General features: G+C 35.8%; 1 protein-coding gene across 3 annotated transcripts in view; it reads left to right on the top strand.

Moving 5' to 3' along the window:
• creb5b (cAMP responsive element binding protein 5b) overlaps window positions 1-7,501 on the top strand; it is a 182,793-nt gene extending 175,292 nt beyond the window's left edge. For all 3 annotated transcript variants that reach the window (XM_072913011.1, XM_061953645.1, XM_061953638.1), the window contains one exon: window positions 4,271-7,501. In XM_072913011.1, coding sequence (XP_072769112.1) covers window positions 4,271-4,425 — 155 coding nt within the window. In that variant the 3' untranslated portion in view covers window positions 4,426-7,501. The remainder of the gene's footprint in view (window positions 1-4,270) is intronic.
• Window positions 7,502-14,243: the final 6,742 nt, after the last annotated feature.

Genomic DNA, 14,243 nt, shown 5'->3' with positions numbered 1-14,243 from the left:
CGTGCAGTTCCCCTTTAAGGGGTGATGCATGAAAATGCACGTCATAATTGAATCATTTTTTCAGGGTCCATGTACACAGTAACATTCTAATCCGAATGATAATCAGATTAAATACATGTTGTCCATGTTCACGTGGCGAGTGACAAATAAATAATTGATTCAATTTTGGGTTAGGATCTGGATAAAGAACCAAATACAGGATTTTACTATTACACTAAGAGTCAACCATATCCATCTATGTGTCCTCCGCTATGAATCAGGAAGTAGTCGTCAAGCTAACAAATAGATGGACAAACAAACACTTTTTTTAAAATGTGTTTAGCCTTGTTGGAGCTTTGCGCTTTACTAAGTGATTCTCTAGTTTAGGGATATAACAATATATGGTAATAATGATAATTGCGGTATTACTATTTGAAGTAAAAATAAACAAAAAAAACGTGATTGTAACTGCTCTTTGAGAAACTTACGGACTGACTGCCAAGACACATCAAAGTCTTTAATATTGTTTTTGTCATGATCTTTCGTGAGTGTTTTGAGTTTTGTGGTGGGTTTTCCCTTGTTTAGTGTTGAGTTACTGTCCTGCACTCTTTTTTTCTACTTCTGTGTTGGTGTGTTGTCACAATGTAATTTTACTCCTGCCTCTGAGCGCTGGCTCCTCACACCTGTCCCTCATCATGATTAGGAGGGTTCATTACACTGTTGCTGACAGTTAGCATTCTGTTGAGTTGAGCTTGTAGCCTGTTTAATTTTGTCTTAGAATTGCACAGCTTCCCTTATGCTTCCTGTGCACTCCCAGCTGCACTAATGTTTTATTATATTTATTTCCAAATATCAAATACCCTTTACCTGCATGCTGTCTCTAGTGTCCCCTGCATTTTGGGATCATGACAAATACTGCTACTATGCGGCCCAAGCGTGATAGTTTTAGATCTAATATTATCTGTTTTTATGGCTAAGCTTTTATTGCTTTGAATATAGGTTTGTACTGTAGCACTATTTCCCATGCAGTTTTTCCACAATTAAATGTCTAAATTACGGCTGTCAATTTATACATTTTCTTAATCAGATGAATCACACTTTTGACTTGTGATTAATTGTGATTAAGTAAATTACTTAAAAAGTGAAAAAGAATACCCCAATATTTTGACACAAATGTAATTTTATTATCAGAATATAATTTTTTTTAAATGTCTTACTTGAATTAATTTATTTGTGTATTTTCAGGTAACCATTCGCGGTTAAAGTAAAAGGAGCACAGACATTTCTCCATGTTATGGTTACCTCTTACATGACATATTGTATGCCATGCTGGACTCAGGCAAATCAAACCTCCATAAAGCCAATTAGATCGCTGTACGGACAAGCATTGTAAATACTGACTAAAAAACCATGACAATACCACCATTGTAACGTTCTCCCGAAATATAACATGCTCAGTTTTGAGCATGTGATTGTTGTCTCATGTTCGTCTGGTTCACAAAATAATCCACAATGCTGCCCCCCCTCCATTGAAAAATTAATTGATGCTCTAGGGCAGGGGTAGGGAACCTATGGCTCTCGAGCCAGATGTGGCTCTTTTGATGACTGCGTCTGGCCTTTAAATAAATCTGAGCTGACATTTCTTAACATGATAAGTAATGAATAATTCCGCTGGTGTTAAAAATAACGTTCAAAATATAAAACATTCTCATGCATTTTAATCCATCCATCCGTTTGCTACCGCACCTGTTCAAGAAGTCGCAATAATGGTTAGAAGTATTTTACTTATTATTGGTTAGCTTCAGAATAACAATGTTATTAAAAAGAATAAGAGAGTTGTTATACTCTAAAAATGTTGGTCTTCCTTAAAAATGCACACATTTAGTTGTATTCAGTGTTAAAAAATATTATATGGCTCTCACAGATAATACATTTTAAAATATTTGGCTTTCATGGCTCTTTCAGCCAAAAAGGTTCCCGACCCCTGATCCAGGGCCTTAAGGTCTGCCTGCATCCAGGGGGATTGTAAGACCCCACAGAGAAAATATGCATTTGCCCAAACTGCATTTTCTTTTAAAACAACAAAAGACTGGGATAAGCTTACCGCACACCTGGGGCCGTATTTATCAAGCGTCTTAGAATTACTCCTAAGAAGTCTGCTAAGAGTTGATTTATGAGTAAAGAAATTCTTCGCTGAAAGCTGCACTTAAAAGTTAGTTATCAAGCGTCTTATACTCACACTTTCAGCGAAGTGTAGGACTGAATCTTAAGTGTCACACTCAGAGCTGAATTACGACATTACTATGTGCCGTAAACGGAATTTTAGGTGACGTCATTTCTGTGTCCATAGAAATTACCAATCACGGAAGGGAATCCCTTGTCTAAGAATAAAGAAATATCTTAGAAATAATTAAGTGGACAATGGGAGTGTATATTTAGACAATAAATTACAAAATAATACAAAACAAACAAACAATATTGGCAATGAATCAAAAATAAATGTTTCCTTTTCTTTACAATTCATTTTCCCAGTGGCGAGATATCGAAGCATTGTGATGACCTTTAGTTCTGCTGTGAAAGCTCTGCTGCGTGATGTTGCTGATGAGATGACGGCCCTTATTAAATCTGTGACAAAAATAATACCCGCTCTGTCTAAACGATACCGTTTGATCAGCTGCTCGTCATCAAACAAAGCCAAGACATCATTCCGCTCCCTGAACGTCCGCGCAAGTCTCTCTCGCCTCAGTGCCATCCCCCGCTGGCAACTCCTAACCACTAAGGACACCTCTGAAGGTCTCTTAAATATCGTGAAGAGTAGGAGTGATTCTTAGACTTAAGAAAGTTGATAAATAGCTTTTATTCTTAAGTTTGAGAGTAGGACTAAATTTCGCAAATTCTCAGGACTTAAGTGTAAAATGGCACGCTAAGACGCTTGATAAATACGGTTCCTGAAACATCTAACACATTACAATCATTTTGGTTTTCTGGCAAAAGATTGGTTATTTTGTAACCAGTGTTGCCAACATTGACTAACTAGTATTTTAATGACATACAGTATGTAGCGTAGCTTGTTTGGCATAATGGCGGAATGTAGTATTTTACTAGTGTAGTGTTGTAGCACTTTTAGTATAGCTTTTAAATATATGCATTAATTGACCTACTGTATAAATTACAGGTTCTGAGCAAGTGAACGTGAGAGGAAATAGTTTTATAGCGTATATCTTGTCAAATACAGATAGATAAATAAATTAACATTCACTTTGTGGAAAAAAAAATTGTGTGTCCTAAATTTTTTTAATTGTGAGCAAGTTCCAAACAGCCCATTTAATGCAGTGCTTCTTAAATAGTAGGGTGGGCCCAGGTGTTGAAGGAAAGGGGTGTGGGAGGCAATGGCGTAACAGCATCTTTAGTGATAGTAAATAACTATCTTGACACATACAGATAAAAACATACACATTAACTCTATTGGGATTTTTTGACCTGAAAAGAATGTTGTCCCTTAGAAGGGGCGGGACAGAAAAAATGTTATCCTTTAAACCATGGGTGTTAAACTCTGGCCCGTGAGCCAAATTTGGCCCGCCGTGTAATTTCACTTGGCCCTTGAGGCAATATCAAATTAACACTAAAGCTGGCCCGCCGATTATATACAGCGGCGGTGCCGCGATAACACCGTATTCACCGCTAATTCTAATACTTGTCAACCCTCCCGGGAGTCTTCCAAACTTCAGCGCCCCTCCCGAAAATCGTCACGTCTGCTTTTCAGCAAGTCCAACGAGTGCTGGCTTAGTCACATAACATGTACGGCTTCTGCACGCACACACAATTGAATGCAACGCATACTTCATCAACAGCGATACAGGTTACACAGAGGGTAGCCGAATAAACAATTTTAACACTGTTAGAAATATACGCCACACTGTGAATCCACACCAAACAAGAATAACAAACACATTTCGGGAGAACATCCGCACAGTAACACAACATAAACACAACAGAACAACTACCCAGAACCCTTTGCAGCACTAACTCTTCCGGGACGCTACAAGGTGTGTGTGTGTGGGGGGAGGGTTGGTAGCGTCCCGGAAGAGTTAGTGCTGCAAAGGATTCTGGGTATTTGTTCTGTTCTGTTACATTATTATATTCATGTGAGCATCTTAATTGTCGCGAAGGTTTAGGGCGCTTGTTTACGGCTAGTGATTAGCGTCACTATACAGTACTATTTTGATATCTTGGTATTGCGCAATAACAAGCCGGCTTTCTTGAAAGTGTTGCTCCCATGATGTGTCCTCAGGTCCGGAAAGTAGTCCAGCAGGAAGTCCATCTCCAGCTTGCACGCAACAGCAGGTCATCCAGCACAACACCATCACCACCTCCACCACAACTATAGGGGGCAGCGGCGTGCACGGACACGCCAACAGCCGAACAGACATTAACGCCATCCATTAGGACCCCGACAGACTGTCAAGCTCTCGTGGTGGGACCACACCCCCCCCACTCCTCCTCCTCACACATGCTTTGTACGGCTCCCCATGCTACACACGTCAGCCATCAAGAAGAACCTCAAGGGCCTCCAAGGCTGTTCTTTATACAGTGCCACGGTGTGTATTTTTATAGTGCCTATAACCTGCTCGTGTTTTATGTTGTGTTGCATCTTTACTATTGCTTTTGTGGCGTTAGCTTGCAGCAATACTCCCGCGGTGTGTTTTTGTAGCGGTACAAAGTGGACCAAAGCGTTCATGAAATGAGAGGGAAAAGACTGGAGACAGTCATCTCTTAAAGGGACTTACTTATTAAAGCATTTCCAGCACGTTCAGGGAGACAACTAAAACGTTCTTACAAGTGTTTAGTAGGACTTTGTACACTTTTTAAAATTTTATTTTGTAAAAAAAATAAATGTATTGGCAATAATTCAAACTGTCAACAAGATACAACTTGTTCTAATGAATGTTTTAACTAGGGCTGTCAAATAATAAAAGCATTTAATCAGATTAGTCACACTTTTGAATTGTGATTAATCGTGATTAATCACAGTAAATTACTTATATCATAATGTCAATTAACTTTAAACAACACCAATGTAATTTCATTGTCAGAATATCATACAGGATTTTTTTTTAATGGTTTATTTGAAAGCACTTCATTTATTTTAATCTAAAGTAGTATTTGAGTTTATTTTTAAGTGGTTAACCCTCTGCGGTTAAGGTAAGGGAGCATGTGCGGCCAAAATAAATTGGGTGATTAATAGAGGTGGGAATTTTAAGCACCTCACGACACGATTCCATTGCAATTTTTGGGCTGACAATTCGATTTAGAATTAATCCTAGATTCAACACGATTTTCATAATATAATATTTGGTATATGAATTATAATAAAACCTTTTCAAAACAGGTTACAAAGGCTACTCTTGGTTGCTGACGTACGACTTATATGCGCAGTGTTGGCCTAAAAAGTGTTTTAAAGATGTATTTTAAACATTTTATTTCCTAATATCACAGAATGTTAATCAATTTAAAGAAAATAGAGCAATTGCAACACCAAACCAACCCCAAATATATAAAAGTATCATTAGTTATAGTATTATCAATCAGAATCAGAATCAGAAATACTTTATTAATCCCCGAGGGGAAATTCAAATTTTCAGCACAATCCCATTCAAGATCAGACAAACATTACAGGGACACAGAACCGGATCGTTGACGGGTCTGCCAACTTCCGGCGCCCCTTACAAAAAATGTGACATACAGGTTGGGGAGAAAAAATAATAATAATCAATGATTATTATAAAATAATCATTATAAAATTATAAAATAATCAATAACGGTTTTAATCCAAAAATGTATTCTTTAAAAATAAAAAACATTTAAAAAAAGTTTTTTTTAATCGAGTCTCGAAAATTATTAATCGATTTAGAATCGAAATAAATGAAAATCACGATTTGCATGTGAATCCATTTTTTTGATTAATCTGCATTGATGCATTGATGCATGATTAATGCGATCATTTTTCGTGGATTAATCGCACGTTACATTTGACAGCCCTAATTGTATCATTCTAACAGGCGTAAAAAGTGCCTACTTAATAGCACTTATAAAAGCTAAGGTAAAAACAGGCATATTGTACTGAGCAGCCTGGGCATTGTTGTCTTATCTCCACCTATCTCCTTTGCTATTGTTGTCATCAAATTGTTCCTCTTTGCCATATTTTCTGTGCTGGCATTTAAAAAAAGCCAAAGAAAAAGCCATACTTTAGATCCTCGCTGAACTGAAGTTTTAGACTTTAGAGTCATATGTTTTACTCATTGTATGTCATTCTGGGCTTTTGTCTTTAGAAGTTCCGCTGTGTTCAAATTCAAATCTATACCTTGCTATGAACTTGAAAGTGGTATAATTATAAGAATTAACGTTTTCTACTAATTAATTTTTGTACAAAATCCTACTAAATGATCTTGACAGCAGTATGTCAGGTGCAGCTAGTTCCAGGATTTGGACAATGAAAGTTTTTAGGATTTTGCCTTCATACGCCACCACAACTGATAGGAAATACATCAAAATGTGATTAAATTGAAGACTTTAAGTTTAAAGCGGAACTGCATTTTTGTTGGAATTGTGCCTATCGTTCACAATCATTATGAGAGACAACAAGACAAATGTTTTATTTTAAATTTTTTGGGCTTTCCAACATGTACAAATCAACCCGTTCTTGTTGAATAGCAATGCAGCTAATGGGAGCAAACAGTTCTACCTCCAAATCACTTTAAAAATGCATTTAAAAAAAGTCACAAATACTTAATTTACGTTCCGTACCCTGTATAATAACCAAGCTGTAGCGAAATTGTTATTGTAAGAGGGAACACTGAGGAACTCTTTTTCTAGCATACTAACATAAAGGCATGTATCGGTTTTGGCCGTAAAAGTTAACTACGGCAAGAGATAAGCTTTGTTATACAGAAAACTGCGATACCATACCAATTTGTACTAACTGAAAAACATGAACAATCATATTACAGTATCTGTTAAATATTAGCTCACATTTCATGTTTTGTTTGGACACCGCTGAGCTAGCCAGACTCAGTACTGTAGTTATGCATGTATAATGATCAATTTTAAAGTGTGACTAACTCAATGGACAGTTGTGCGTTTGGTCCAGCTGGCCGGGGAAATGTTTCCGGTTTATTTGGGTAAGCACTCCATTTATGTTGAAATGGCTTGGCTCCAAGTTCCACGTTTATAGCGCCAAAGTCACTTTCACCTCACTCTCTCGGCTACTGTCTGCTCAAATGTCTCATTCTTCCTTTGTGCTCGCTTCTATAAGCAATAGTTCATCCTCCGTATACTCAACTTCAAAAGTGTAAGGTTGTGAATCCTCGTTTGTCCATAGATAGTCGTCTTTGTTGTCTGCTACCAAGTCTGCCATGATAAGAAAACACAATCGTGTTTGAGTCCGGAAATAGGAACACACATGTTGCCAGAAGTCAGACGCGCGCTGCTATGGAAACGGAAATCAATGCACGGAGGAAATCAGTCCCGGCATATATATATATATATATATATATATATATATATATATATATATATATATATATATATATATATATATATATATATATATATATATATATATGTATATATATATATATATATATATATATATATATATATATATATATATATGTATGTATGTATGTATGTATGTATGTATGTATGTATGTATGTATGTATGTATGTATGTATGTATGTATGTATATAATTTGTTTTTATTATGAAGCGAATAAGCGTGGAGATGCCCTAAAAGCGTCTTTCTTCAAATTGATACTTCCCTAAAAAAAGTAATTATGATTTTAGAATATTTCTGAACGATTTTAAGTCTTATATTTTAATATAATTGTAGGTCATCTTCCTAGTGTCCAAGATAGTTTACATTGTTTTAAATAGTTTCATTGAATATGTAATCAGATCGATGTGCAAGACGCTTTGACTCATTAAAACGTATTTTACAGTTAATTTTATCCGACATGTTTACATTTCATTTCCTGTGGCACCGATTCATTGGAATGTCCCTTATATTTTTCACCATGACAGGTGAGGCCCCCCCAGCCATAAAATATCACATTTCAATTGTCGGTGAAACACATCTGGATTATTCCCGTTGTGTTGATGGCATATGAAGGCAAAAAAATATCATAGTGGAACCAAATGAAGGTAGACGGTGTTGCAGACGGGAATATATGCAACACAACACAGACTGTTATCGTCACTGCTGGCGTAGAAAAGCAATAGAAAATTTAAGTATACTTAAAATGATAGAAACATCAACACTGTGATAGCAGCAAGGCAGCTTCATCTCTGTAGGACCACCTTAAGCTTTAATCTCATTTTTATGATCATGTCTGTTTTGGCTAAATTTAATATAAATGTTTCATATACAATTATATATGTGTGTGTGAGCATAATTCTTCCCATAACTAGTATGGTTTCATATTTGTAAATGTCACAATGTGCCTCAGCTTCAGCATCATTTCTGCTTTTCTTCCAGCATTCATATCCATTGTCCTAGTCAGTGTGATATTGATACTTTTATTGGCTTTTGTCTCGAGTTTCTCACCTTGTGACCTCCTGCCAGCGTCTTGATGAATGCAACTCGCCCTGGTTTGAACTCGACGCATCATTCCCTTCCAGGAAACACGATCTTTTACTTCCACTTTCTGAACTCGAAGCTGGAAATACACTTTTGTAAACGCTCACACAGCTTGTCTATGCACTTTGTATATTATAGAACGTGTTCTTCTCGGTCAGGAACCCTTTTTTTTTTTTAATTACACCAGCGAGAACATCTTGTTTTAACGTTTTTTTCATCAACATTCCTCTGTTCCTTGCTCTCATGTCCAAGTTTTACAGCAGTTTTTACAGTAGTACCTCAAGCGCTTCACTCAAAACAATTGCATCTTAAATCAACGTCAACATTGAAATGTATTCAAAGCCATTCAAACGGCACTATTTTAACATGTAAACAACCTTTTAGAAAAAGAATATTGTATAAAAACAATACAATATAATGTACTGCTAACAACTTCAGTAATTTTATGAAGTAATGTTATAATAATGTAAAGCGGTATTATAATATTGATAATGCTTTACAGTCATTAATAGCACAAGAATTGCTATTAATTCACATCCTCATCCTCCGTATATTCAGCTTCAAAAGTATAAGGTCGTGAATCCTCGTTTGTCCATAGATAGTCGTCTTTGTTGTCTGCTACCAAGTCTGCCATGATAAGAAAACACAATCGTGTTTGATTCCGGAAATACGAACACACATGTTGCCAGAAGTCAGACGCGTGCTGCTATGGAAACGGAAATCAATGCACGGAAGAAATCAGTCCTGGCAAAATATATATATATATATATATATATATATATATATAAAATATATACATATATATGCCAGTTATTTAAGTCCACTCTCGTAGTTGGAGAATGGACTTATGCAGCATTTCCTTCTGAGTCAAACACACCATCAGCAGTTTCTCCATATTTTCATGCATAAATGTCCGTAGTTTCGATATTATTTTAACATTCTTCGCTGGCGTTATCAACTCATTGTGCTTCAGTGTTGTGCAGGCTCGCAGGGCTAAATTGCTAACACGCTTGGTCATGTTTTTGATGATCGCTTTCTTTAATTCAACAAATATCATCCACTTCTTCTCAGCACTGTCCTTCACGCTCACTTCCTACCTTCCCATGTTCGGAAAACAAAGTTATGTCTATCTCTAGCTATAAGCTTATGCTAGCGACTGTGACATTTGCTACGCCAACTAATGGCGGTGATGTTTGTAACTCAAATGTTTGCTTGCAACGTAAAGCACAGCAATTAGCCGAGAGACAGCTCTTAAGTTGGGGTACTACTGTATGCTGCAAAAAGTGGAAATCTAAGCAACATGATATATGTGAAATCATGGTTAGGGTTTTAGGCTTGGTTCATTTGCAGGTGCTTTTTTGCGGTGTTCAACTGCAAAAGAACATTTTCCATCCATCCATTTTCTACCGCTTGTCCCTATCGGGGTCGCGGGGGGGCTGCAGCCTATCCCAGCTGTACTCAGGCGGAAGGCAGGGTACACCCCGGACAAGTCGCCACCGCCTCTTTGACCATGTTGAATGATACATTTTAAAGTGCGTCCTTCGACGTACTAAAAACATCAAGCTATAGATCACAGGACTGAAGCAAATAGTTCTTATTAGCATGAGTCAGCATTGCAACTTTTTTTTTTTCAAACATGTTGCATCAAATATTTTGAATAAGCTGCCGGCCACAAATGGCCCCTAGGCCACACTTTGGTCACCCCTGCAAAAGGTGCTTTATTCCACCTTTTTACACACACACACACACATACATGTTATTAGACAAATATTTAATTTTAAAACATTTCAACTGGAAGGACATCACGATTGTCACAAAAATTGCAGGTTCAGAAAAAATACTTTTTGTTGCTTTATATGCAGGAAAAAAAGCTTTATGTACAAGACTAGTTCCTACTTTGTTAAATGTAATAAAACTATAAATATTGTACATTATGCCTTGAATTTATATAATCATGTAAATCAACCACCTTTCTTGTTGAAGGGAAATAAATACATGTGTGTACATAATGTTTGCATAACAGCACTTGTTGCCTTTTGTCTCTTTTCAGCGCTTGAATATGTTGTTTCTACGTCATGAACTGATCTTTAACGTTGTACATTGTTTGTTGTTTTTGCATTTGTACAGATGTTCCACATTATCGCTGCAGTTATGTTATGCTATGAAAATAAAGCACTTGCTCTGCAACATGCAGATCACTGCCTCGATTTGGATTTTGTAATGCATTCCACGCATCATTATCAAAATTATCATAGAAAAATACACACAGTGAAAGCAAATACAAAGCAAACGTTCTCTGGCAACTATCGTAACCTGAGTGTCTGTTGGGCCACAACTACACAAAAGTACACCACACAGTGTGATATACAGTTATAACCAGGGATACACATATAATAAATAAATAAATGATAAATGGGTTGTACTTGTATAGCGCTTTTCTACCTTCAAGGTACTCAAAGCGCTTTGACACTACTTCCACATTTACCCATTCACACACACATTCACACTCTGATGGAGGGAGCTGCCATGCAAGGCGCTAACCAGCACCCATCAGGAGCAAGGGTGAAGTGTCTTGCTCAGGACACAAGGGACATGACGAGGTTGGTACTAGGTGGGGATTGAACCAGGGACCCTCGGGTTGCGCACGGCCACTCTTCCACTGCGCCACACCGTCCCTATATAGTACTAATTTGTTGTGATTGATTACTCTTTGAAGCAAATGAGTTTCGATGGGGTGCAGTACTTGCCTTTATGTGTATATACAGTAGGCTATGCATATATATATATATATATATATATATATATATATATATATATATATATATATATATATCAATCAATCAATCAATCAATCAATCTTTATTTATATAGCCCTAAATCACAAGTGTCTCAAAGGGCTGCACAAGCCACAACGACATCCTCGGTACAAAGCCCATAAAATAAATATATATATATATATATATATATATATATATATATATATATATATATATATATATTTATATCATGTGCCATCATGGAAAGAAAAAAAATGTAAAAAGAAAAAATTAAATTAAATTGTTATATGTATCCAGTGATTATACTATAAAGTTATTTTCCATTTAACTTCACCAGTTTTAGATTATTTTTATTCAAAATTGCTGAATTTTCACATTTGTTGTTCAAATACTTAGAAGAGACTTGCAGTGATCAGCAGCCAGTTGAGCCTCACCATGGATTGCGCAATGACTCGGCTAACTGCTGGCCTGCTGTGCAGTGAGACCGTATTGCTATATGAATTATATTATACATTTCCATAGTTTAGTTAGCTGAGGTATATAATGTACAGTGTATTTTGTCAACAACTGTGTAACATATTTCTTGTGCTGAGCAATCATAAAACTGCTGCGAAGACGCACTGTGTGAGGCTCGCAGTAATCCCGCCTCCTGGTGGTAGAGGGCGCTCGTGGTCCCAGAGATCATTCATGCGACTACTCGGCTGCAGAAGAAGTGACAACAAGCAGCAACAGTTAGCAGCCATCGTTTATTTTTTCCTCTCGCCTGGACTATTAACATGGAGGATTACATATCTAAAATAAAACAGTTTTCTAAACTGGACTTTCAATCGAAGCAGGAGGTAATACTTAAAGGAAGATCTGCATCGAGACAGAGAGACTTTTAAAACTGAAGAAAGATAAGGAAGACTTCTATAAACAAGTTATCGATGCTTTTGTTCAAAAGGAGCAGCACATGGACTTAATTTATAAGTAAAGGTAAGACCATAATAACATTTTTTTAATTAAATGTACTTTTTTGTGTGCTACAGTTTGTATGTGTAAAGTTAAAGTTAAGTTAAAGTACCAATGATTGTCACACACACACTAGGTGTGGTGAAATTTGTCCTCTGCATTTGACGCATCCCCTTGATCACCCCCTGGGAGGTGAGGGGAGCAGTGGGCAGCAGCGGCGCCGCGCCCGAGAATCATTTTTGGTGATTTAACCCCCAATTCCAACCCTTGATGATGAGTGCCAAGCAGGGAAGAATGCTGGTATGAGCTTTTAAACATAACTCGTTAACTGCTGCCAATCAAATGGTGAATAAGATACTCTTTAGGGTTCATATGTTTGTAAATCTGACTGTGATGAAGTCAGTGCCTCACCAGCCATGAACCTCCCTGCACGTTACTGATATATATATATATATGTGTGTATATATATATATATATATATATATATATATATATATATATATATATATATATATATATATATATGTGTATATATGTATATGTGTATGTATGTATATCATTTGTTTTTATTATGAAGCGTATATATATATGGGGATATTGTGGGGACAAGACAATATATATATATATATATATAGTACAGGCCAAAAGGTTGGACACACCTCATTTCAATGCGTTTTCTTTATTTTCATGACTATTTACATTGTAGATTGTCATTGAAGGCATCAAAACTATGACACCTGTTAAATGAAAGCCATTTCAGGTGACTACCTCTTGAAGCTCATCGAGAGAATGCCAAGAGTGTGCAAAGCAGTAAGCAGAGCAAAGGGTGGCTATTTTGAATAAACTAGAATACAAAACATGTTTTCAGTTAGTTCACCTTCTTTGTTAAGTACATAACTCCAGATGTGTTCATTCATAGTTTTGATGTCTTCAGTGACAATCTACAATGTAAATAGTCATGAAAATAAAGAAAACACATTGAATGAGAAAGTGTGTCCTAACTTTTGGCCTGTACTGTATATATGTTTTATTTTTTTGTCTTGTCCCCATAATATCCCCCACTGTCTTCATTTTCTATTTCTTCTTACTTAAAATATATATACATATATAATTTAAATGTTTATTAATTGATCAATTTAGATTTTTTGTTTTCGGATACCCAGGCTTTAACATAACAATTATGCATTTGTCATCAACACGTAAAGGCGCAATTCACTAAAGCAAGGGACCATCCGATTTAGTTTCGGACACTGACATTGGACCACAGCGCCCCCGGAAGGATATTGTGAAGATTACATATCTGTTGTCACTATTAAAATATATTTATTACATTGCACAATATTATATCTACAGTAAATATACGTGAATATATACATGCATACATATATATATATATATATATATATATATATATATATATATATATATATATATATATATATATATATATATATATATATATAAATATATATATATATATATATATATACATATATACATATGTGTGAATATATATATACACACACACACACACATAGTACTTCTACTTACACTTTAGATACTATATTACTATTTATAAGGCAGTTTATAATCCAATCCAATCCACTTTATTTATATAGCACATTTAAACAACAAAATGTTTCCAAAGTGCTGCACAACAATATTAAACACAATTAAAAACAATATAAAATAAATATGATTAAAAACAATTTCAAAGGGTAAAACCAATTAAAACAGTAAATAGAAAGCAAAAAGCAAAATTTTAAAAACACATAGAGGACAACTGTGTTAATAATAGTTGTGTGCAGCTATTTAATAGTAGTTTGGTTGCAAGTTTGCTACAAATACATAACTTCTACACTTCTCTTTTGTAAAGTAAATCTGAACAGCCGATATGGGCA

This window comes from Nerophis lumbriciformis, linkage group LG04 (genome assembly GCF_033978685.3).
Source record: "Nerophis lumbriciformis linkage group LG04, RoL_Nlum_v2.1, whole genome shotgun sequence".
Lineage (NCBI taxonomy): Eukaryota > Metazoa > Chordata > Actinopteri > Syngnathiformes > Syngnathidae > Nerophis > Nerophis lumbriciformis.
This window is presented reverse-complemented; position numbering and strand designations above follow the sequence as displayed.